This window comes from Zingiber officinale, chromosome 9A (genome assembly GCF_018446385.1).
Source record: "Zingiber officinale cultivar Zhangliang chromosome 9A, Zo_v1.1, whole genome shotgun sequence".
In the NCBI taxonomy this organism is placed as follows: Eukaryota; Viridiplantae; Streptophyta; class Magnoliopsida; order Zingiberales; family Zingiberaceae; genus Zingiber; species Zingiber officinale.
This window is the reverse complement of record NC_056002.1, coordinates 10399945-10425801: the sequence shown is the minus strand read 5'-3', so window position 1 is coordinate 10425801 and position 25857 is coordinate 10399945. Positions and strand designations below refer to the sequence as shown.

General features: G+C 37.5%; 1 protein-coding gene across 1 annotated transcript; it reads left to right on the top strand.

Annotated features, from left to right (window-relative positions):
• Window positions 1-16205: 16205 nt before the first annotated feature.
• LOC122019805 (protein STICHEL-like) lies at window positions 16206-25434 on the top strand. The gene is made up of 9 exons (XM_042577345.1): window positions 16206-16533; window positions 17361-19458; window positions 20060-20279; window positions 21481-21691; window positions 21801-21991; window positions 23330-24047; window positions 24751-24820; window positions 24912-25001; window positions 25076-25434. The coding sequence occupies exons 2-9, from the start codon at window positions 17500-17502 to the stop codon at window positions 25094-25096; spliced, it is 3480 nt and encodes a 1159-aa protein (XP_042433279.1). The 5' UTR covers window positions 16206-16533; window positions 17361-17499; the 3' UTR covers window positions 25097-25434.
• The last annotated feature ends 423 nt before the right edge of the window (window positions 25435-25857 follow it).

The window sequence follows — 25857 nt, the reverse complement described above, 5'->3', positions numbered from 1 at the left end:
GACGAGCGGGAACGCGAAGGGCTTCGCTTCAAAGGTATAACCTTTTCTTTTGTAGATCTAAGTGTAGATCTAGGTAGAAACTCGTATTCATATGTTTTCAAACTTTTTCTTTGCACGGATCCATTGGCTAGGGGCTTTCGGGGTTTCCGCGACGCGAAAAAGCGATTTTCGCGATCCGAAAAACTCAACAGTGGTATCAGAGCCACGTGCGAAGACAAATACGAGTTTATTTTGTGTTTTATGAAAATTTTTCAGTTCTGTAATATTCTGTAAATTTATGATTTTTATAGTTTTTATGGGTATTTTTCTCGTAGAAGCGAAGCACAAGTGTTTCGACACTTGTAGGCTTCGACTACCGAGAAGTTTATCCCAAAACGGCCAAGTTTCGCCCCAAAACTTTTTGGGACAGTGGGCTAAGGCGCTGTTAGATCGCAAAGGAACCCTCGCGATGGTTAGATCGCGGGTAGGGGCGCTGCCCCTGGCCCCGCAAGGGGATTCGTTCCGCGATTGCGCCCAAAAATCGCTAAACGGAACCGTCGGGAAATTGTACTCGTAAAAATTGTAAAATTATAGGAAAAATTATAGAAAATTACAGAAATATATAATTTCGAATTATATATTATTTTTGTGATAGTCATGGCCCAAAGATCCAATTCGATTGGATAATTTGTATTGTAATTCAAAATATGGCCTGCGTGCCATTTTGTGTGTTTGCGTGTGTTGTATTTGATACGCGACCTGCGAGTCATGCCTCCCTATTTATATTTTGGTTGTAAATTAGATTTAGACTCGAATGTAACTTGAGTTTCAAAATGTAATATAAATTTTGAAGCGGTGGAAGGTCCACTCAAGACGGAGTTACGAGGAAGGCGCGAGCAACACAAGGTGGTCAAAAGGAAGGCGCTTGAGAAGCTGTTGACCTTAGGTTGACCATCCGATCTTCTCATTGGCTTGAGAAGATCATAGTAGGGTCATGACATAATCACAAAATTATTTAATTAATTACTTTTGTATGTATGTGATGCATGCTAGTTAATTAAGTAATTAATTAGTGCCTAACGATTAGATTAGATCTAAGTCGTACACATGATGCACCCTTCGATTAGATTAGATCTATCGAGTATATGATACGCATCATCGTTTAGATTAGATCTAAATCGCGACAACTCGTAATGCCTACCATGCCGTGATACCTACCACTACCTCGATTGTAACGACCACCCTTCTTACTACTACTCTCTAAGGGCGACCATTACCTAACTACTACTCTACTTACTAGTGTCACTTATGCTAATATTAGCAACACTTAGATTTATCACGGTCCCAGAGGAATTCCTACCGAAAAATTTCGACAGAGTCTCCCCTGTACCGGTGACCAAATCCATAATACAAACAATATATACGCAGCCACAGGCGACTGGAACACATTTTTCACAACCACGCAGTAATAAAATCACACTATAACTAAAGCAACTACTCAAGCAAAAGCAACCAACTACATCACTCCATAAATAATAAAAGTAAAGTGTGGAATAAACTTAAATACAGTCTCAATTCATAATAACACTTAAGGAAACTAAAAGAATTAAACATAAAGTCTTGACAATTTTGCCAGCTAATTCTGGATCTCTCCACAGTCCAGTCATCACACACCTTCATCACCACCACCACCCTGTCGCCTCCCTTTCATATCTTAGCTTTTCCTTTATCTGCAGTAGGAGGAAAGAAAATAAAACTATAAGCGAAACGCTTAGTAAGTACTAATCTATCTCACAAAAACTCAAAGTGCATAAAAATAATACAACAATACTAAATCTGAAATGCTAAAAGGAAAGCTGCATGTACTCATGGTATACAGAAATAAAGCTGAATACTAAACATGCTCACTAACTGACAGGAAAATAATGAAACTACTACTGTAGGCTTAGAATTAAAGAACTAAACTTCTATTGATTCTAAGCATAATACTTGTTTCATTTTCTTATATCTTTATACCAGAAATTAATCTTTTAATTTCTCTTTTACTTTCTTCTTCTTTTACTCTTTTCTTCTTTCTTTTCTTCTTCTTTGGGCCGAGGCTTAGTACCATCTTTGTTTTGCGCGCTCTCTAATAGTGACTGAGGTAGCGAGCCTCTAGTCCTATGAGGTAAAGACCTTGGTCTTACCAGGGCCAAGACCTTGGAATTGGTCACCTGGATTTATTTAACGACAACCTTGGAAGTCGGGTACTAGCCTCTTACTTTAATTTACTAGTTATCTCTTTTTAACTAGACTCTAGTCTTTTCTTTACTCGTACTTCTCATACTCCTTTATTAGAACTTATTAGAATCCTGTAGATATATATCTAACAAGTATAGGATTACAACTAACCAAGCATGCTATATAAAAGTAACACAAGGGAAGCAGATCTGAACTCTCTAAGCATGTTATAAAACAAAGCAAAGGAAAGCAAATATGAACTTTCTAAACATGCTATAAAATAAAGCAAAAGAAAGCAACTTTGAACTTACTAATCATGCTATAGAATAGAGCAAAAGAAAGCAACTTTGAACTTACTAATCATGCTATAAAATAGAGCAAAAGAAAGCAACTTTGAACTTACTAATCATGCTATAAAATAGAGCAAAGTCAATCACTGAAATGCTGGATAGGGTAGCAAAATAAGCTAACTCTGAATTGTTATAACAAGGTTATTCTTGCCCTTAAAACAGCAACAAACAATCTATCTAAACATACTAGTATACTAAGTTGTGCATGCTCATTAAGTGGCAGTGAATGCTACTGCTGCTCCACTAATCAATCTCCAACAGGATTTGCTAAAACAGGTTATGCATGCTTATTAGATTAATAAGAAAATCTGATCTGTACACTTAACTAAGCTGAACCTGCTCAGAAATAACAATGAAAAATCCAAACCGTAGTGCTGAACATGTGGCTGTTCCTGCTTACTGATTTAGCAAGGAACCAAATACTGGAATGCTAAATAAGGTAGCAAAATAAGCAAATTCCGAATTCTTATAATATGAATGTTCATGTTAACCAAAATAACAAAGAATTCAGAACTGGAATTAAGGGCAGCAGGTAGACATACATGGATACAACATTTAAGAGCTAAAGGCATGCTTAAAACACAACCACATGCTGGAAATTAGGGCTGTTCGGCTTGACCATGAATTCGAAACAGAAATTCTATGTAAGAAATGCTCTCATCTACATGGTATAAAGAGCTAACAACATAGGAAGAACATGCTATTACTTAACTGCATAAGGAAATTAATAGCATAAGCAAGAAATGCTACAATCTACCCGATATAAGGGAACTAATAGCACAAGACAGCTACATATCAAACCCTAATCCCTTCCCCTCTTGTATCCTTAATGAACTCATGGCAGCAACCATGAACTGGCAATCTGTACGGTATGATCCAAAACAAAGGAAGAAATTAAAACTCCAACTTGAGCTTAAAATCTGTTCATACTCGGTACATTAATTAGGGCATCCAAAAACTACACCTAATACTTCATATTCTTCCCTTATGACTCACGGCAGAGAGCCCAAAGGACCAAAAATCTCTACAACATGCTTTGAATTCAAAATGAACAAAGAACACAATTTCTTGACCTTAACTTGCTATGCTCATGAAAAGGAAAGGTCAAACTTGCCGTGCAGTGAAACATTAAGATTCTAGGGTTCATGCTAGACCTTGGAAGCAAGGAAGAATCAAAGAAAAATAAAGAAACCCGAAACAACTCCTACCGCAGGTGAGTAGTACTTACCCTTGCTTTTTAGGACTTACAACCGGAAGGAGACAGCTAGGGCTTCGCGGAGATGAGGACTTCGGCTTCTCCTTTGTGCTCACGCGTTCTCTTCGACGAGAGGAGCTCGGATCCGCAAGGTTCACCAGAAGAAGACCTTCGTCGGCCGCCGGAGATGAAGCTCCAAAGTTGCTGCGTTTCCTCTCGAGACCAGAGACGCCGACGCACCCGAAGAGGAGAAGGAGTAGAAATTAGGGCTCGGGAAGAAAATTAACCCTTTAAAACCTAGGTTTATTTCTGCCCTTTTCTATAACTTAAATCTATTTCTCTCCATATTGGGTTAACAAAACCCGCATAGCTCAGCTGGTCGGCTGCGTCCGGTTAGGTCAGGTTTGACCCGAGGTCACGGGTTCGAGCCTCGCCATCAACGGTTTTTGTCAGAATTTCTTTCTTTTTTTGTAAATATACTAAACGACCTCCAAAAATTACGTAAAAATACTCTAAAAATTCCTAAAAATCTCTAGAATATTTTAAAGGTATTTCCAAATATTTTTATGGACTTTTAGAACTTGAAATAGGGAAAATTGGGTCGTTACATCGATCGCATGTTGTTGTTGAATCTGCCAAAGCAAAGCAACACATACTACCTTGGTAGGGTACGGAGGGACAATCTTGGTCCCGCCTATCAACGCATGGGAGAGTACAACTCAATTTGATTGAGTAACTAGTTAACTCAATTGGATCGAGTTTAACTATAGGCATTATCCAATGGTTGGTAAATAGGTCAAAATCACGTTTATATTAACTCTTGGGCGTATTAGCCAAAGCTAACTCGAGTTTTAATATAAATGCGGATTTTATCTTATAAACAAGAGTTGCATAGAGATGTAATTGGTAATTAGTTACCTACCGATCATACTAAGTCTTGGGCGTATTAGCCAAAGCTAACTCAAGGGTTAGTATGATGTGGATCTTGTCCCACATGAATTATAGAATTCAATGGGAGCATCATTTAGTTAAAGGCCTAATTAAATGATTAAGAATATGATATTTATTTTCTGCATTTTTCTGTTGTAGATAACCATGACGTCAAATACGAACACCTTCTCCCTGCGATCTGTCCTCGAGAAGGACAAGCTTAATGGAGCAAACTTCCTGGACTGGTACAGGAACCTGAGAATAGTTCTCACTCAGGAACGTAAACTGTACGTTCTGGAGCAGCCCATTCCGAAGGCTCCTCCTGCCACTGCCCCGCGAGTTGACCGAGATGCTTTCAAGAAGCATCAAGATGGCGCATTAGATGTGTCTTGTCTAATGCTAGCGACCATGAACTCTGAGCTTCAGAAGCAACATGAGTTAATGGGCGCTTACGATATGGTTGAACATCTTCGTCAACTTTATCAAGGTCAAGCGAGGCATGAGAGATTTGAGATCTTAAGGGCACTGTTTCAGTGCAAGATATCAGACGAGGCTCCTGTAGGCCCATATGTACTCAAAATGATTGGGTACATAGAGAACCTATAAAGGTTGGGGTTCCCACTTGGCCAAGAGCTGGCCACTGACCTGATCTTGCAATCCTTGCCGGATAGCTACAGTCGATTCGTTCTAAACTACAATATGAACGAGATTGACAAGCCATTGCCTGAGCTGCTTAGCATGTTGAGAACTGTTGAGCTGAACCTTAAGAAGGCTAAGCCCAACACTGTTCTGATGGTTCAGAAACATAAGGGCAAGGGCAAGCCCAAAGGCAAGGGAAAGTCCCAAACCAAGGACAAAGGCAAGGCACTGAAGCCTAAAGGAGGGGTCGCCAAGGATGCTACCTGCTTCCACTGCGGTCAGACCGGGCACTGGAAGAGGAACTGCAAGGTATACTTGGAGGATCTTAAGAAGAAGCGAAGTGAGACTTCCACTTCAGGTATATATGTTATAGAAGTCAATCTATCTATTTCTACATCATGGGTATTAGATACTGGATGTGCTTCTCACATTTGTACTGATGTGCATGCGCTGAGAAATAGCAGGGCATTGACAAAGGGCGAGGTGGACCTACGAGTAGGCAATGGAGCACGGGTTACTGCTGTTGCTGTAGGGACTTACTTTGTATCTCTGCCCTCTGGGCTTGTACTAGAGTTAGTCGATTGTTGTTATGTGCCTGCATTAACTAAGAATATTATATCAGTTTCTTGTTTGGACAAGAAAGGTTTCTCGTTTACAATAAAGAACAAATGTTGTTCCGTCTATTTAAACGATATGTTCTATTGTAGTGCACCTCTGATAAACGGACTCTATATTCTAGACCTTGAAAGCTCTATCTATAACATAAATACCAAGAGGTTCAAGTCAAATGACCTGAACCAAACCTATCTCTGGCACTGTCGCTTAGGTCATATAAATGACAAGCGCTTATCCTAGCTCCATAAGGATGGTTTGCTGGACTCATTTGATTTTGAATCTTATGAGACGTGCGAGTCATGCCTACTGGGCAAGATGACCAAGACTCCCTTTAGTGGGCACAGCGAAAAAGCGACTGATTTGTTAGGATTCATACATAGTGATGTATGTGGCCCTTTCAATATCGCTGCTAGAGGCGGTTATAGGTACTTATCACATTTACTGATGACTTCAGTAGATATGGTTATGTGTACTTGATGACACATAAGTCTGAATCCTTTGAAAAGTTCAAAGAATTCAAGAATGAAGTACAGAACCAGCTTGGCAAGAGTATTAAGATACTTCGATCCGATCGAGGTGGAGAATACCTTATCCATGAGTTCCGTGACTATCTAGCTGAGTGTGGGATTCTATCCCAACTCACTCCTCCTGGAACACCACAGTGGAATGGTGTATCCGAAAGGAGGAATCGTACCCTATTAGATATGGTACGATCTATGATGAGTCACACAGATCTTCCGACATACCTTTGGGGCTATGCTCTAGACACGACAGCTTTTATACTCAACCGAGTTCCATCTAAGGCCGTGATAAAGACACCATATAGGATATGGACTGGGAGAGATGCCCAGGTGTCTTTCATGAGGATTTGGGGTTGTGAGGCTTACGTTAGACGTCAAGTCTCAGATAAATTAGAACCCAAATCTGACAAGTGCTACTTTATAGGATATCCCAAGGAAACTAAGGGATATTATTTCTACATTCCCAGTCAGCACAAGATAGTTGTGGCAAAGACTGGAGTCTTTCTAGAAAGGGACTTTGTTTCTAGAAAGACTAGTGGGAGTACATTCGATCTTGAAGAAGTTCAAGATGCGGATCCTAGCACTGAAGCCTCGATGGAAATTGAACTGGAACCACAAAGTGTTGTGGATGATGTTGTTCCACAAAGAGTTGAGGAACAACAACCAGTTCAAGTAGACCTACCTCTTCGCAGGTCTGACAGGGTATGTCGTCAGCCTGAGAGATACTCATTTCTCTTGTCTGACCATGATGACGTTGTGCTCATAGAGGATGAGCCTATCACCTATCAGGAAGCTGTGATGAGACCAGATTCTGAGAAATGGCTAGAGGCCATGAGATCCGAAATGGAATCCATGTACACCAACCAAGTATGAACTTTGGTTGATCCACCTGAAGGGGTAAAACCCATAGGGTGTAAGTGGGTCTTTAAAAGAAAGACTGACATGGATGGACTTATCTATAAGGGTCGCTTGGTAGCTAAAGGTTTCAAGCAGATTCATGGTATTGACTATGATGAAACCTTTTCTCCAGTAGCGATGTTTAAGTCTATTCGGATCATGCTTGCTATTGCAGCCTACCATGACTATGAGATATGACAGATGGATGTCAAAACCGCGTTTCTGAATGGAAACCTGCTCGAGGATGTGTACATGACACAACCTGAGGGTTTTGTAGATCCACAACATATTAGCAGAGTATGCAAGCTGCATAGGTCCATTTATGGACTAAAGCAAGCTTCTCGGAGCTGGAATCTTCGATTCGATGATGCAATCAAACAGTTTGGTTTCATCAAGAATGAAGATGAGTCGTGTGTCTACAAGAAGGTTGTAGGGGATATAGTTGTCTTCCTCATATTGTATGTGGATGACATACTACTCATTGGGAAGGACATCCCTATGCTTCAGTCTGTCAAGACCTGACTAGGGAGTTGCTTCTCAATGAAGGACTTAGGTGAGGCATCCCGTATTCTAGGGATACAGATCTATAGAGATAGATCTAAGAGATTGCTTGGCCTAAGTCAGAGTACATACATTGACAAGGTACTCCTACGGTTTGCCATGCAGAACTCCAAGAAGGGATTTCTGCCGATGTCACATGGCGTGAGTCTTTCGAAGACTCAAGGTCCCTCTTCTAGAGAGGAGAGAGACTGCATGGATCAGATCACTTATGCCTCAGCCATAGGATCGATCATGTACGCCATGCTATATACTCGACCTGATGTCTCGTATGCTTTGAGCATGACGAGCATATATCAGTCAGATCCAGGTGAAAGTCACTGGATAGCGATCAAGAATATTCTTAAGTACTTAAGAAGGACTAAATAATATTTCTTGATATATGGAGGCCATGATGAACTAGCTGTAAAGGGTTATAGTGATGTCAGCTTCCAGACCGATCAGGATGATTACCGATCGCAGTCAAGGTTCGTATTTTGCATTAATGGTGGTGCTGTTAGCTGGAAGAGTTTGAAGCAGGACACAGTAGCTGATTCTACAACAGAGGCCGAGTACATTGCTGCATCAGAGGCAGCAAAGGAGGCAGTTTGGATTCGCAAGTTCATCACTGAACTTGGGGTGGTTCCTAGCATTACTGACCCTATTGAGCTCTATTGTGACAACAATGGAGTTATAGCACAGGCGAAGGAACCTCGCTCACACCAGCGAACCAAACACATACTACGACGCTTCCATCTCATTCGAGAAATCATCGAGAGAGGAGATGTGAAGATTTGCAGAGTACCTACAGAGGCTAACATCGCAAATCCCTTGACCAAGGCTTTGGCACAGAGGAAGCATGATGGTCACACTAGGTCATTGGGGCTTAGAGCCTACACTGATTGGCACTAGTGCTAATGGGAGATTGTTAGCTAGAGCCCTAGAGCCAATCATTTGATGATTGTATTTTTGGACTTGTTGTATCATATTCTATATAAATAAAGGCATTTGGTTTTTGGTTATTATACTTACTTGTATTAGTGCCAAATAAACTAAGTATAATAACGTCCTTGAGTAGAAGGTTCTTACCTATATCAATCGATTGGTTGAATCGATAGTGAGATGATATAGGGAACACTACTCTTAATCATTCCTAGTCGAGTAGTAACATTCAGGGACAATGTTAATGCAATAAGACTAGCATGTAGGTCAACTCGATGACTTGATCTCACAAGTCATGGATATAGAGATATCAACTTGACACATGGGTATGCATTAGAGAATGTATACTGAATGACCCGCCATGAGAAAGTATCATTGATCGTTATATGAGTGTCATATACTTTCTCATGTGTCTATTAGTATGACTACTAGTCCTTAGACCTGAAGTCACCATGGTTCCCTACATAAGGAGTTATGTACTTTAGTTTCGTCAAACGTCACCCGTAACTGGGTGGACTATAAATGCGATTACTGGGTATGTAACAAATTATGCGGAGAGATGTGAGTGATGTAGATGGGATCTATCCCTCCTATATGACGGGAGTGACATCGATATTTTTGATAGAGTGAGACCACGAAGTGCATGACCATGCCCAAATGAGTCAATATGAGATATTGAGCTCATTTGATTGAGTGAGTCTACTTGGAGTTCAAGATTTAGATTGGTCAGAGGATGACACGGTCTATGCCTCACATTGATCAATCTAGATGTCTAGGATAGAAGGACACTTGTCATATATTGTGAGGAGTCACAATTAGTAGTCACAAGGTGATGTTGGATCTCAACATTCTTGTAACTTGGGTAGTAATGATGTGTTGTTAGATACCGCTCATTACTTATGCTCCTAAATGGGTTTAGGGGCATTGTCAACGTTACAAGAACCTATAGGGTCACATACTAAGGACAATTAGATGGAGATTAGGTTCATATGATGAACCAAGAGGATTAGATTCATTTGATGAATCAAATTGAATTAAGAGTAATCCTAATTGGGCTAATTGAGTTAGATTCAAGTTGATTCATGTGTTCAATGAGTCTAATTTAGATTATGACTCATTGAATCAATTTAATTAAATGAATTAGATTCATTATATTAAGTTGGCTTGAATCAAATGGTTGGATTAGATCAACCATGAGAGAGATTAAGTCAAGTTTGACTTGACTTGAGAGGAAGAGGAAGAGGAAGAGGAAGAGTCAAGTTTGACTTGAGTATTTGCCACATCATTAGTGATTTGGCATTAGGAGGACTAATGATGATGTGCCACATCATCAAAGTGTGCCACCTCATGGGGGTTACAAAGCTATTCTCTTTAATGGCTACATTTAATGAGGATGGGGGTTACACCTTGTGAAGGTGGCCGACCACTTAGGTGGAATGAATTGGATTCATTTCATTCAAGTCATTATTCTATCTTCTTCCTCAAGTGCTCTTCTCCTTTCTCCCTCTCCTCCTTCTTAGCCGAATCATCAAAAGGTGCTAGCACATTTTTGTGTGATTTTCCATCTACGTGTTCGTGTGGATACATATAGAGAGTTGTCTACGTTGACAACTTCGAGATCCGGCACCATTTGGATGAGCGGGAACGCGAAGGGCTTCGCTTCAAAGGTATAACCTTTTCTTTTGTAGATCTAAGTATAGATCTAGGTAGAAACTCGTATTCGTATGTTTTCAAACTTTTTCTTTGCACGGATCCGTTGGCTAGGGGCTTTCAGGGTTTCCGCGACGCGAAAAAATGATTTTCACGGTCCGAAAAACCCAACAATTTTATATTATTGCTTGTTGTGCTAAGCTTATGTTGTAGAAAATCAAAAACTGGAAAAAGGCAGTCCAAGCACTTGAATTGGGGTTTAGGCACCCGAACGTCCAGACACCCAGGATGGGATGAACCCAGGCACCCAAGTGCAGCTAAAGTGGAGCTCACTGATTTGCTGGCACACGTCACATTCTAGGTGCCCGGACCAGTCTGGGCACCCGGAGATGGATAAAGTTCACCGGATAGAGTTTCAATGAGAGCACCCCATGTCAGCCTTGCGGGGGGTACCCGGATGGGATTATAAAAGGTGGGTTCAACCAACACCTTGAGTTCAACTTTTACTATGACTTTCTCTCCTGCGCGTTGCTCAAAAGATGACTCTATTATTAGTGTAGGGAGCATCAGATGATCGAACCTGTGCTTTGATAATGGCAAAGAGGTTCAAAGTTAAGTTATCTTTTTGTCTAACAAGTTAAACTAAACATGTAGGAAAATCTTAAGTGTTTTTAAGCAAAGGAAAGTCCTAACTACGGTTAGGTAGGTGGAAAGTCCTAGTTGCTGTTAGACAACGAAGTCCTAGTCCGGGGGACTAGGTGAAGTCTTAATAGGTCGAAAACATCAGGCAAAATCCTAGGATCGTGGATTCTAGGTGGAAGTCCTGGGGGTTGCGAACACTAGGTGGAAGACTAGTGGGTCGGGGATCGGACGTCCAGCAGAAAATTCCTAAAGTCTCGGATACAGAGCAAAAATCCAAACAGTATGGAGGACCGATCTGACAAAAAGTAATTTCTCCTGAGAGGAGTAGGCGAGGATGTGTTCCCCTAAGAGGGAACAGTAGACGTCGTCTGACCTAGAGTTTCAACGGAACTTAAAATCAGGACCAGATAGTCCTAAGGCTGTCAAATCTTGTCATTCTTTGCATATTATTTACTTGGACTAACCTTGTTTGCAGGATATTGAAGGTGACAAAACATGGTGGTCTGGGCACCCGGAGTTTTGGCGCCTGGACCAGCTCCGGGCGCCCGGACCACCAAAATCCATCTCTTCGCCGAGCTGGAGCGCGAGGATTGGACGAGCCTACGCCACGGTCCGGGAGTCCAAAAGGGGTCCAAGCACCTGGAAGTGGATATTTTTTGTTGATCGACTTTTGACGAGAGCACACCATGTCAGCACGGTCCAGACACCCAGGAGGGGATCCAGGCGCCCGGAATAGGCTATAAAAGCCGCTTCGACTAGTGGCTTTAAAACAAAATTTCAAACATCTTCCGCTTCTGCATGCTGCTAAGAAAATGCCTCCACGACGTTCGAAAGTGTCACAGTTATTGTAAAAATGAAGGTGTATGTTTGTAATAAACTTTGTGCAAGTTAAAGTTTGATCGTCAAACTAGGTACTCACCATTGGATGAGTAGCAATTTTAATGAATGTAGGAGGTAAGATTGCTAAAGGGGCCTTCTCATCTATTGTGGACTTAGTAGCTCAACTATCCAAAAAGGCATAAAGAGTGAATTCATGTCCATGGATGTTGGCCAAGCATTAGACACAAATGTCCATGGTATGACCAGTATTACAAACACTAGGTGTTTTAATAAAGACAATGCCTAAGTCCTGTTGAGGTTCAGAGATGACTATCTCTTTTGCTTTATCAGCTTGATGAGGCTTAGGTGCTTGGGCCATTGGTCTAAGTAGTTTTATTTCATCCTCTAGGTTGCTAAGTCAAGTTTCTAAAACTGCACTTTTTGTTTCAAGAAGTAGGTTTCTTGGGTCATGTGGTTATAGGCATTGGTATGGAAATGCTGAAACTTTATTCTAGGGGCAAAGTGTGCAACATTATTGTCTGCACAAGGTACACCTTCCTCGTTTGTCAGTAGAAGGATAGTAACCATAGATAAAACAAGGAACATTAGTGGTTCTTAATTTTAAGGTCCACTAGTGTGGACATTCGGAGTATGCATCCAATGTATGTGATAATACCTGTCGGAGCATCATGTCAATTGGTTGATAGATATCTTCCCATTGTTCCTCTAAGTCATTTAACTCGTCTTGAAATATATCTATAAGGAAACCATATTTGTCAATTTGTCTTGGTGGTGGTAGAAAAGAATTGATTAGTGTATAATCTGAGGAAGAAGAGACTTCTTCTAGGTCGTCAACGGATACTATAGAGTATATCAAGGATGTGCCTGAGACATTTAGTGGATTTCAACTAAACCCAAGTTTGTACAATTTATTAGCTGGGCTTCTCTTGTGTAAAAGTTTTTCTTTCTAGACAAGTCGAAGAACGATGACATGGCTCGTGATAGGCGAAACATTTAATAGTTTTGCATACATTTTCTTAGATTTATATTTTATTTACATGTTTGTCTTTGTTTAAGTAAGACTTCTTTTCTTTATTTTTTCGTATAAAATATGTTTTATTTGGTTTTTCCCTTATGTTATGGATGTATAATAGTTCTAGGAGGCTATCATCCTCTTCTTTTGTATTGTTGATGTTGATTGACTCTATATTGTTATGGAGTATAAATCTGACTACAAAAATCATAATGTTATTTTTAAGTTGTTTTGTATTTGTATGTATGTATATTTTTCTTTTAGTACTTCTATAATGTGTTGTATTCTTATCCCTATGTTGCCATATTATGGGGGAACTTTCAATGGCTGCCCATGCTTTATGGATTTCTTTGCCTAAGTCATCTGGTAATTTACTAAACAGTCTTTCCCCAAATTCAAGGTTGCAGTAATTTCCAGAGATTGTTGTTAGGGCTAAAAAGTCATTACAAAGTGGCTTGATCCAATTCCAATTAAGGAGTTGTAATTGTTCTAAGTCTCGCATTGCCTCTCATTGTCTTAGGTCTAAGTTTATGTTAGCATCTTTAGCTGTTAGTAGGTGGTGCAGTATAACAAATATTTAGGATATTATTTACTTGTGCTACGATTTTAGCAATGTCTTCCGGGAACTTTTGTTTATATGATTCTCATGCTGCTCTAGGTACATCCCCTAATTAATTTTCTCCTATACGCATCATAGCTTCTCTAGATTCAATGTCAAGTTCATGTTTGGCTTGGTAGTCCCTTTAGACTGAAACAATCCATTGTTCTAAATATGTGTCATATATTTGGGGATCATCACATTCTGTTATATTTAACAGTATGATTTTTTTTTTTCAAAATAAGTAATTTTTGGTGGCGTCTTTTTCCTATTGTTCTAAGTAATGGATTATTATTGGTGTATGGAGCAATTCGTGTTCTAAGGGGATGTCCTTGGCCATAGTCTTTTGTTCCCATGAAATTTTCAGGACAAGGTGTAGTTATTGGAGGTACGTTTACGGGTATAGTTCTGAATGGTCTAGATGTTCCTGTTGATTGTGTTGGGTTCATAAGATTTACTTGTGGGAGTTGTTTCCTAGCAATGATGTTTTGATCATCATCAAAATAGAGTTCCCAGTCCTATTCTAGTCTATGTAATTATTTTTCATTTTGTTTGAATTTTAACCGTTCTTCTATATTTGCATAGGATGTTATTGCTACTGGGCTATACATATATTCGTCTAAGTCATCATAAAAGCTCTGGAATTCTTGGTCTTGGTTTTCTTCAAGTAGGCTTTCAATGTTCATTAAGTTAAAGTTTTCTTCCTCTTCATCTTTTTCATTCTGAGAAATAGAGGGTTGATAGTCATTAAATCTGACTATCGTTTTCTCATGTCTATTTTTACACATAATCAATTATTTTGATTTTAATGTTTATTGTTGTGTGTCTTTTATTTGAGCTTCTAGTTATAGTAGTTTTATTATCTATTATTGTGAGTATATGATGAAGAGATGTAAGTAAGGCTAATATAATGTTATTTTATTGGATAAGGATTTGATCTCCTATTTCTACAACTTTGAGTTTATAGTAATCTGTTGTTATTGTTTGGAAAAATCTAAACCTTCTATAGTAATTATTTCCAAAGTACAATTTATTTATTTATATTTAACTTCCTTACAGATTTATTATAAGTTATCTAATCTATCTGTGAGTTGAGCTTCGTTGGCTAGGAGCAACTTTTTAAATTGTACTAGTATGTCTTTTGGTTCCGAACTATTTAGTTCAGTGTTATATATCATCCTAAATGTTGAATATAAATAGTAAGCAATTTATTATTATCATCTGACATTATATAATAACGTGTAAAGTTGTGGTTGGTCCGTGGCGTGATAGGCTACTAGTCCGTACATCATATTGATGAGTTCAGATCCTCTGTTCCAATTTTTTCTTATCCTCATATTTCATTATCGGTCGGATGAATCAGATTAAATCTCAAGGATACTTTGTACATCACGAGAATATTGTACATATATTAAAAATATCATGATATTTTGAAATTTAATCTGATCCATCCAGTCAATAATAAGATATGGAGACAGGCAAAAATGAGAAGAGAGGATCTCAACTGATAGATTGAGAAATTATCAATTCAGCCCACACAAGTCAACCCAACCACGATGAATTGAGTTATACAAGTCAGTCCATTAAAAAAATAAAAAAATCATTATAATTTATTGAATCTGATCCTAAATAACTATCTTTAAAAAAATATTATCAAAATTCTTAATTCTTGATTTTTTTATACAGTCCAAAAACAATTGGCAAAAAAAATCCATAATTATCCATAACATAATTTTATTCTTCAACTCACAGATCAATCGATCCTTTAAATCCGTAATTTACATAGATTAATTGTTGATATCTATTTTTAAATATGTTGATAAAATTTAAATTAAATCCGTATATATTATTTGACGGAATGAATCAATCAAATAAATTCATATAAATTAACTGACTTTAATAACTTGCTATACTAAAACAATATAAGTCAATATAATTAATTTTATTATCGAGTGATTACTCTAATATATGATTAATTCCCAATCTCTATATAAATAACCACTACACTAAATTAAAATACCTTATAATTTATTCTCTTTTACAGAATATGGAATCATCTTGATCGACTGTTAAAAGTAACGGTTTTACTTAGCCTCCCATTTTATTAACTCTGTTATTTTTTTCTAAAAAATATAATTATAGGACAAGGCTGGAACCCAGTGAACAGTATGACAAATAATAAGCAAAATTAGTTAATGATGCCGAAAGAAGTAATAAACGAATGCTTTAGTCCCACCGTTCAATATTATACATCAGCGAGATATTTACTTAGAATATACGGAGATTTAAATGTTAGATTTTAAATTGACAATATTTTATAAGCTAGTTATTGGATACATAAGCGAGTAATAAGTTGGCTAAAGATGACGGTACTCATCTTAATATTCTATCAATTTATCTTAGAAAATAATTAATTAAGTTGGATAATGTCGAGTTTAGAATGGTCAATTTAATTTCATAAAAAAATTTTATTGATCATCAAAATAAATCTGATTTAAATTATGAATATCTAAATGATAATCCACGTATAGATTCGACTTAGAGGCAGTATAAAAAAAATGTAAATTGCATATAACTATTAATTTTTTAAAAGTAATTTATTGACTATGAGAGATATTTAGCTCGGTCCGAAAAAAAGTAAAAAAAGCAAGGGAGGGAGGAGAGATGGCCAGTTTGGCAGTTGGCGCCACCAGTTCGGCCGACACATGGCCACTGCCGCCATCATCGCCGAAATTTGGAATCTCGGCGAATTTGGGGGGAATTGTTTTTTTTTATAAGTTCGGCTTGTCGGAAGGCAGTGACTTCCGCCAGCTCAAACCCTAAAAAAATCGAGCAAATGCGACGCCACATTCGGGATTGACCACTCCCTTGCCAGAACTGGGTTGGATTCAAAGCTCCCCGGCACTTCATCGCATTGCTGAGATCCCCTATTCTCTTCTATTCTGCTATTGATTTGGGACTTCAAGGTATGCGTCCTTACTTGTAAAGTTTATGTTTTTTCAGTAAGACAAAAATGTTTTTTTTTCCTTCGATTTATAGTCAAGGGATCTTCGTTGTTGAAGGATGGGTTTGGGATACTTACTGTAATTATTTATTTACTACTTGTTTTTTGTTGGTGATTTTTGGTTCCTGGTATCGTTTTCATATCTTGATTTGTTCTTCCGTTGGGTAATGGTTGTATACATTTAGTTTGATCTACAAAATTAAACCTTTTTTTTGTTTTAATTGCTCTTGTATATTCTACCAATGGGCGACTCCTTAATCCTTGCTTAGGTTTCATGGAAATGTTGTTCCTTTACAACTAGATTTTAGTTGACAAATGATTTCTCTTCATCCAGGGCTATATTGTTGGGTGCCTCATGCAATGGGCCTCCCCTTTTAATAATAATTTCTAGAAGTGCACTTATGAGTTTAGAAACGCCATGTAAACGAGAATAGTACAATTCTGTTGGATATGACTCCCGCTTGATATTTATTTGGCTTGAGAATAACAATGTTAAGATCTGTAAGTTTGGTACATTAATTGATTATTTTTTACTGATCAGTTTGACTTCATTTCTGAAAGAGTTTATTTGGCACTTTGTTTCATACACTTAGTCACATCTAATGAATACTTTAACCTATGACGAATCTGATGATATTACTAGTTATATAGCATTCTATCCAATGGATGCATAAATCCATGTGCCCCTTCTCAAATAGTTGGGAAAAACATGATTTGTGGTGATGATGGCTAATATGATGATATTGAAAAGTTTATCTCACTTCAATTATCCTTTTTGGTCGAATGCAGATGGTTTCCACATTCTCTACCTTTGCTGATACATGGTGGAGAAGCTTGTTTGACTTCATGACTACGCTTTGCATTAACTTTCTTCCCTAGATTACAAGAGTGGGTATTTTTTGTTAGGAAAGCCAATTGTGGTGCAAAAATGGTGGAAACATGTGTTGGTCCAAGTGAACTTCATTTGAAGAAGGAGCTTACTGCTCTTCAAAAGGCTCGGTTTTTACGTGACCCTGAAACATGTTCTTCTTGGAAGTCCCCAGCCAGTTCTAAATCCCTAATTGCTATCTCCAATATAAATTCAAAAAATCAAATAATAGGCAATTTAGCAGGAAAAACCAATGTTTCACATGCAATACTTGACAAAGGTGAAGCAAAGAGCAGTAAGATATATCTTTATAATTGGAAGCACCGATCTACCAGATCTATTGATAATGGGACAAAATCAGTTGAAGATAAACAGCTATCAGTCAGGGAATCTTCTGAAGATAATCTAAGAAATCATCATGTTCTGGATTCTAATAGTCATGCATATCCTGAATGTCTTGGAAGTATATATAGAGTCACTGGCACAAATTTAGATACTTTATACAGGAAAACTGATAGAACTTCAAGAAAAAATTCCAAAGCAAGGAAAGGCATGAATAATCAAGGACCAATCTCAATGTTACTTGATATGCAATCTAACCCTTTGGCATTTGTTAACTCTGCTGAACAATCTGATGATGCTGAAAACTGCAATGCTGAAGATTTACCACAGTTGAAGCATGAGCTATCCCAATGGAAAGTTCACTGTTCCCTCTCAGCTTCACCATTATTAAGTGATTCTGGATTTAGCAATTTGTCATATTCCTCCAAAATCTTCAGAATGATGCAAAAGCAAGAATCATCATCTTGCACTCCAGCATCAACTAACTCCTACTACAAATTTGGGGTTCATAACCCCAGTGTTGTTGATTCATGTGATGGTACAGCAACTTCTTGTGAGGGGGATGAATTGGACCGTCCAGATTTACCTAATAATCAAGGTTGTGGAATGAGTTGCTACTGGTCAAAGAGAACTAAATATAGAGGAATTGGAGGCCTTAATTCTCCTTCACTGTCAGACACTATAAAAAGGAAAGGGAGTATCATTCTATGTGGAAGGAAGAGATCCTCTGGTCATTCTAAGCCAAAGCATACCTCTAAAGTTTCTCAAGGTTTGCCTTTGTTGACTAATAGCTGTAATGATGGAAGTTCCTGCTTAGATACAGCCAGTGATGAGTTATCAACTAACCTTGGAGAACTTGATTTAGAGGCAGTAAGCCGATTAAATGGAATGAGATGGTCTAGCTGTAAAAGCCAAGATACATTGGAAGTAGCCAGACTTGGGGAATATGACTTGGAGCTTGAGGACAAAAGAGATATAATCCATAAGTACCAGCCAAGATCCTTTGATGAAATTATAGGTCAAAACATTGTTGTTCACTCTCTTAGCAATGCCATCTTGTGGGGGAGAATAGCTCCTGCCTATCTGTTTCAGGGTCCTCGTGGAACAGGAAAAACTTCTGTTGCAAGAATATTTGCAGCGGCCTTGAATTGTTTGTCTAATGAGGACAAGAAACCATGTTGGCTATGTTGGGAATGCACTGCTTTTTCCAGCAGAAGCAGAACAACCATGCATGAAGTGAATGCCACGAGTAAGAAAAAGTTGGATAAGCTTAGATATTTGTTAAAGCATCTCTCACTGTCTAAACCAACTTCTCGGTATAGGATCTTTGTTATTGATGATTGCCACATGATATCTCAAAAGGTTTGGTCGTTGTTTACTAAGTATCTTGAAGAAGATTTGCCTCGTGTTGTCTTCATATTTTGCACAATCGACATGATGAACTTGCCTCACTCAATTATAACGCGTTGTCAAAAATACAGCTTCTCTAAGGTCAAAGATGTTGACATTACCTGCAGATTAAGAAGCATTTCTGAACAAGAGAATCTTGATGTTGAACTGGAGGCGATAAATTTAATTGCTTTGAATTCAGATGGTTCACCAAGAGATGCAGAATCAATGCTAGATCAACTGAGCTTGCTGGGAAAAACAATAACAACTACTCTTGTAAATGATTTTGTGAGTTTGCTTCTAGTTTATCTATAACTCTAGAATCAATGCTAGAGATGCAGGATCTATAACAGCTTGCTGGTCTTGTACTTGTTTGACAGTTAAATATTTGACTATCTCTTTCAAAATCAACATGTTGTAGCTATTTTCTAATGAAGTTAGGTGATGGGCAATGACAAAATTTATGTAGATAAGATTATCAATGATCTAGATGCAGCTTTATTATTTTTCCATCCTGAAAACATTGAGTTTGATACTAACATTTTCTGAGATGTAAACAAACCTAAAGCAGTGTATAAGCATCTGAAATTTTTATAGATGAACAAAGTTTCAAGAGTAGTCATAATCACGGTCCAACAATATTCAATAATCTGATTATATATTGATCATAACTTTGCATGAAACATTTAAAAAGGAACTGTAAATTCTCAAGCAATCAAATATTTTTTGTTGCTCAAGTTGTTTTCTTAACACTTTTCTCAATTTTTTTAAGAACTAGATCGTTATCATGTTTGATATTAGAAAGAAACCAGACAGCCCAAGCAATATTTACTTGTATAAGGACAAATTTCTTTTATTCACTAGCTCTCTCTTATTTGGGAACTTCCAGGTTGGAGTTGTTTCTGATGATAAGTTGCTTGATCTCCTGGAGATAGCTATGTCATCCAACAATGCTGAAACTGTTAAAAGGTCTAGAGAATTGCTGGATTCTGGTATTGATCCGATTGCTTTGATGTCTCAACTCGCTGGTCTTATAATGGACATAATTGCTGGTACCTACGAATTAAAGAACTTGCAGATTCATGACACAACTCTTGGGAAGCATAGTTGTGAGTATTAGGTGTCCATCTTTCCATTGTTTTGCTCAGGTTGATCTTTTTCATAAAATTGTTAATTAAGAATTTCTATTTTGCTTGCTGCATAAGTACAACAGAGAATTTGTATCTATTAAATTGTTAAGTGTCAAAAGCATCGGTCTTTTTTTCATTGTCAAACTATTGTAATGCAGAGGTTCTGGTGTACCTGAGGCAGGTAATTCATATTATTGAACCTGATGACAGATAATTGAATGTATAGAAAGGAAGGTTAAAATATTGTCCTTCTCTGTGAGCTGTAAACGGGCATGTAACAGGCTTTTATTTTTGATATTCATTAACTATTTATTGTAGAAGATAATAATGGAAAGTTCTAATAGATTATCATACTTGGGTCGAGAGAGAATTTCTTGCCTGCTATGACAACAAGATGAGAGGGAGAAAAGTGTTCCAGTAGGAGAATTATTTTGACACTTGACATATAAAGAACTAATAATAAAACATCCCATGTAAAACTAATCTATTAGCTCTGACACTCAGTTAACTATTAATTCAAACAATAGTAAAGAAATGAAATTAGTCCAATAATATTGAATTATGTAACCAATCCAGACATAATAACCTTAATCAACTATAATTTATAATGCAAATCAAAGAACTTTCTTTGGAAACTCAATTTTCATGAAAATATGTTGTTTACTTGTCATTGTTTATTTTGAATCACTTTTCTGACAGGTAACAGTTGAATTGGTGTACCAAGGCAGTTCATAAAATTCAAAGAACTTGATGGCTGTCTTGTGCTTCTCATAGTGGCAATAATTCAATTTGTCAGAATTTTTATTGGAGGCTTCTCCAAATAACTTATTAATTGAAGTTCGACTTTCCTGATTATTATGATATTGTTAATTATAATTTTGTTTATGCATAATACGAATTATTATCTCTGCTTCTTAATACATTTTACTTATTTATTTTTAAGAACTCTACTTAAGAGGTAAATTATAGTCCAGAAACAAATATGCCTTTGGATGATTGGTTATTTGTGTTGATGAAATTCTTTATTTTTGTTGAAAAAGGAGGGGAATGGGGATAATCTCTTCCCCATGAATTGACATGCCCATGAATTCTGTTATCCATGTTTATTTTCTCTCCGATTTTTATGGATGACATCAAGGCCTGATGCTGATGTTTTGTCATTTAACCTGGGAATCTGCAGTAACTGAAGCTGAGTTGGACAGATTAAAACAGGCTTTGAAAATTATTTCTGATGCTGAAAGGCAACTCCGTTGTTCTAGTGAGCGCTCAACATGGTTCACAGCAGCTCTGCTTCGTCTTGGTGAGAGTCAGTGTTTAGAAAACACTCAATCTAGCAACAACAACAAACAGAACACTGACATGGTTTATAACACCAGATTCTGTCAGGGCAGGTATTTCTCTATACATCCAGAAGGAATCAAATATTATATTTTTCATACGCCTTCTAAGTTTTAGGGAATATGGAATGGCAATGACAAGTGATTCTTTCTCTGGAAACAGGAGATCTCTTGGTGATGCAATAATTGATACTCGTCTAGCAAATGAGGCAACATGTGTGAAGTTATGTGCACATGCAAACTTAGATGATTTAGATATGACCTGGAGAAGGTGCATTGATCAGTGTCATTCAAATACCTTGAAGCAATTGCTATATGGCAATGGAAGGTTGATATCAATTACTGATAATGAAGGTAAGCCATCTTATCCTATACAAAGATTAGCTGACCTTATTAAACTTGTAGTTCATTTTCTTATGCACTCGTTCTTGATATAGTATATTGCTGCATTGTGTTACAATAAAGTGATCATTTGTGGTTAGTTGATATATGCTGCATATGTCAGCAGTCCAAATACAAGTCTCAGGATTATTAGTACTTTTAGAATGCACCAATATTGCATGTAGATAATAGGTATTGTATATGTATATTTGTTTTCTCCCCTTTCATTTAGAAAAAACTAAGGAACTAATAGCTCGTTTATTCTGAACTCAAAATATGTACTTTGTCATGTTTTTACCTTGGTAAAATGCTTCTTAAACATACATTTATAACAATATCTAGTATGTCTCAAGCTCTAGTGTTCTATTTTTTTTTATGGACTTGGAATTTTTTGTCCATTCAGGGGTCTCCATGATTCCCATAACTATATTTAATTCCTTTATTTTGTTAGTAAAGCATAAATCAACATTATTAGATGGCATTGTTATGACATTTTTAGAATTTTAACGAAATTTATTTTTCCTCAAGTTCTCTTTTTATCCTTGCCATCCTATGTCATTTTGAATTTAGTGGCGATTATGTAATCTCAAATTAAAATAACTATTATGAAAATACTTTTCCTTCAGTGGTGTAAACCTATCTTTCCTTGGTGAATGCTAACCAACATTTGAATCTCAGTCTGTGGCGATTGACACAAGTAAAACTTTTCACATCACCTGCCAACCAATGTGTGGAAAACACAAACCGCCGAAACGTTCAAAATGTGAGAGGATCTTTCATTCAAGCTCATTCTTCATTTATAAGAGAGCCGTGAGTTCATCCTTCGTTCTGAAACCCTTGATATGCAAACTTTTTCTTTGTTCACAAATAGTCTTCTTCACCTGACAACCAAGTCGTGAGCTCATCCTTCATCTTGAAACCTTAACATTTGGAAGAGAATATAACTAAGACCAAGTTTAAAATAGCATTTCATGTTGGATTTTCCATCACATTTGGAATGATATAGTTTTCACACCGTGTTGTGCAAATACAAGTTACAAAAAAATAACAAATATTACTTAAATTCATTTTGATGTGTGTCGCAACATGCTGAGACACGAGAGATTACTTGTGCCAATTAATATTTTGGTAATTTGACCATGTTACTGATTTGAGATTTCAAACCATGGATAGTATTGGTGCACTTAACCCAATTTTGCTTAATAGGATGATAAGCTTCCTGTCATATGGCAGAAAAGATTAGTTGCTATTATTCCAAGTCGAAGTTAGCTTCTTGACAGTCTTTTATTTTCAAATTTGCCCCATTTTCAGGAACCTTGATTGTTCTAATTACATTTGAGGATGATAAGATAAAGACCAGAGCAGAGAGGTTTTTAAGCAGCATCACAAACTCATTTGAGATGGTCTTGAAACAAAATGTGGAGGTCAGGTTGAGTCTTCTACCAAAAAATAATGTTGAAGGAACAGAAGCTTCTTCAGAATCTTCTGCAGGCAATTTGCTGCAAAGAGAAGGCAGCAATAAAGTAGAATTAAAGACTGTATCTGGCCTTTCTGAGAAAGACAAGCTTAAAAGAACATCCAATCTTCCAGTGAACACTGTCAATCATTCTGAAAAGCTGCAATCAGCAGAAAAACCTGAGAAACCTGAAGTAATAGCAGACAGCCAAGTACCTAGTATTCCCATGCTTTTGGCAGAAGTTAAAGGGGAATCGACACATCAGTGTCAGAAAGCAACCTCGGATGAGCAAAGGTTAGAGAGTGTTTGGATTCAAGCTGCAGATAACTATACACCTGAATTCTTAGGTCACTCAAAGCCGGAGAAGAACCAGATACTCCCACAAAATGGTGTCATTTCTCAGGATAATATCCAGTCCCTTACGGCACTGGATGCAGTATCAAGTAGGATAGATGAACTAAATCATGGAATCAATTGTTTAAAAGTCTGCGATGCTGAGGACAGCCACAAGGAACAAGCTGGAGCTGCCAATCAGCATGTCGTTTCTCCAAGTCTATTGCACAAAGAAAACCAGTAAGTTAATCTTGTGTGTGGATCTGAGGAAGCTGTTGCAATCTTATTAAGTCGGTCATCTGCTGTTCCTTTCTTCTAAAAGATAGTTTGCAGCCACTTCTCTGCTTTACCTTGCCCCTAAAATATAGTTTGTTGCAGTTGAATATAACTATTGGATCTAATACATTCATTCAGCACCTTTCTCTATTAGGGTTAATAGATTAATATAACACAACATCTAGTATTTATTTTTTTCAAGTCTTGCATATCGTCTGCAATTCATGTTAGAATTTAGCACCTGCTAGTTTTCTGCTTATCCATCACTGAAGCGCTGACATGACATCCTATGGTTACTCTCAATAAAATGCTGATGTGGATGCTAGCATGGAAAGGGCAGTGAGAAGATGGCGGCACAACTGCACGTCACCAGAGAGAGGGTGATCACTGCAATTGCAATGTGAATGCCACATAGTGTTCTAATGGTGAATGGATGGAAACTGACGAATATTAGATTTGAATACAAATTGTGAGCATCATGTTAGATGTGAAAAAACACTCAAGTTATATGCTATATTAATCTAATTTTGTCTGATACTGGAATAACTTTGTATTTTGATCAACTATATCCTTTACTTTCTCACTCTGATTTAGTTCACATAATCAATCAGATTAATGCTTCAATGTCCCTTAGTCGCAGCTCTTAAATTGCTTAATTGTGTTTCAGGGGTTATGAACCAGGACCCGGATGCAATGGGCTCCTCTGTTGGAGAACCAGAAAAAGCAATGGGCGAAGGGTATGAGTTAGGACTAGCAGCTACAACTCTTTCATATTTCACTGATTTTAGGTTCATACATCAAGCTTGGCCAATTTCTTGTGCTTCTCAGGTAAAACAAGGAGTTCTCATTGGATCAAAAAAGACTGGTGGCCAACTTTCATTGTTAGGGCAGTGCTCCAAACTGAATTCATTCTCTCAAGTAATTTCTTGAGACCTCTGTGCTTGTGGATCACACAACTCCTAATTACACTTCATTGATTCACATGGATGTAGATCGAAACTTCCTGCCACTAGCTTCGGTTGTAAAAGGGTCCATCTTTGAAAGCTTTGCTATACAAAACTTGATCGAGCCTGAGACAGATATTTACTCTGCGATTGAATGGCTAGTAAAGAGCAGCTTTGGTTTTCCAGCGTAATGGTTTCTCATGCTGAAAATTGATCACGGAAATCAATTAATTGAACAAGAATAGCTATTTTACTAGTAGATGAGATTTGCATCCTTATCTTTGATCTCTTACATGCAGTAGCTCATCTCTCTCTGTAGCATTGCTTGGTGGGCTATCAGTTGAGTTGCTTATTGGGGTCTTGAGTTTGGATTCTTGATTCTGAATGATCCAACTTTGTTTTTTAAATTTGCTGCACTATCAAAATTGAGTAAGCTACGTAGCACCATCTGATATACTGCTGGACTTAAAAAATAATAGGAGGCTCAAAGTTTGAATTCAAAATAGGATGAATTTTTTGGAGGCCGGTTTCTGAGCGCACATAAGTTGTGTTTCAGATTATCTGGTAGGCAAACTGGAGGGATGACTGTCTATTTTCATGATTAGTTGGGTGAAACCTAAACACTCGGATTACTAAAAAAATAACAATAGCTGCTGGATCTTCAGAAACATAAGTCCTAATCATTTTGTCAAGTCTTTGGTAAACAGAGATTCTTAAGAAGCGTTCTAAACGCTTGATCCAAGTTGGTTTTACAATTTCATTTTAGTTCAAATTCTTGAACTTTTGCAAATTATGGTAGTAGGGTTGTCAGAATTCACATAGGAGCTACA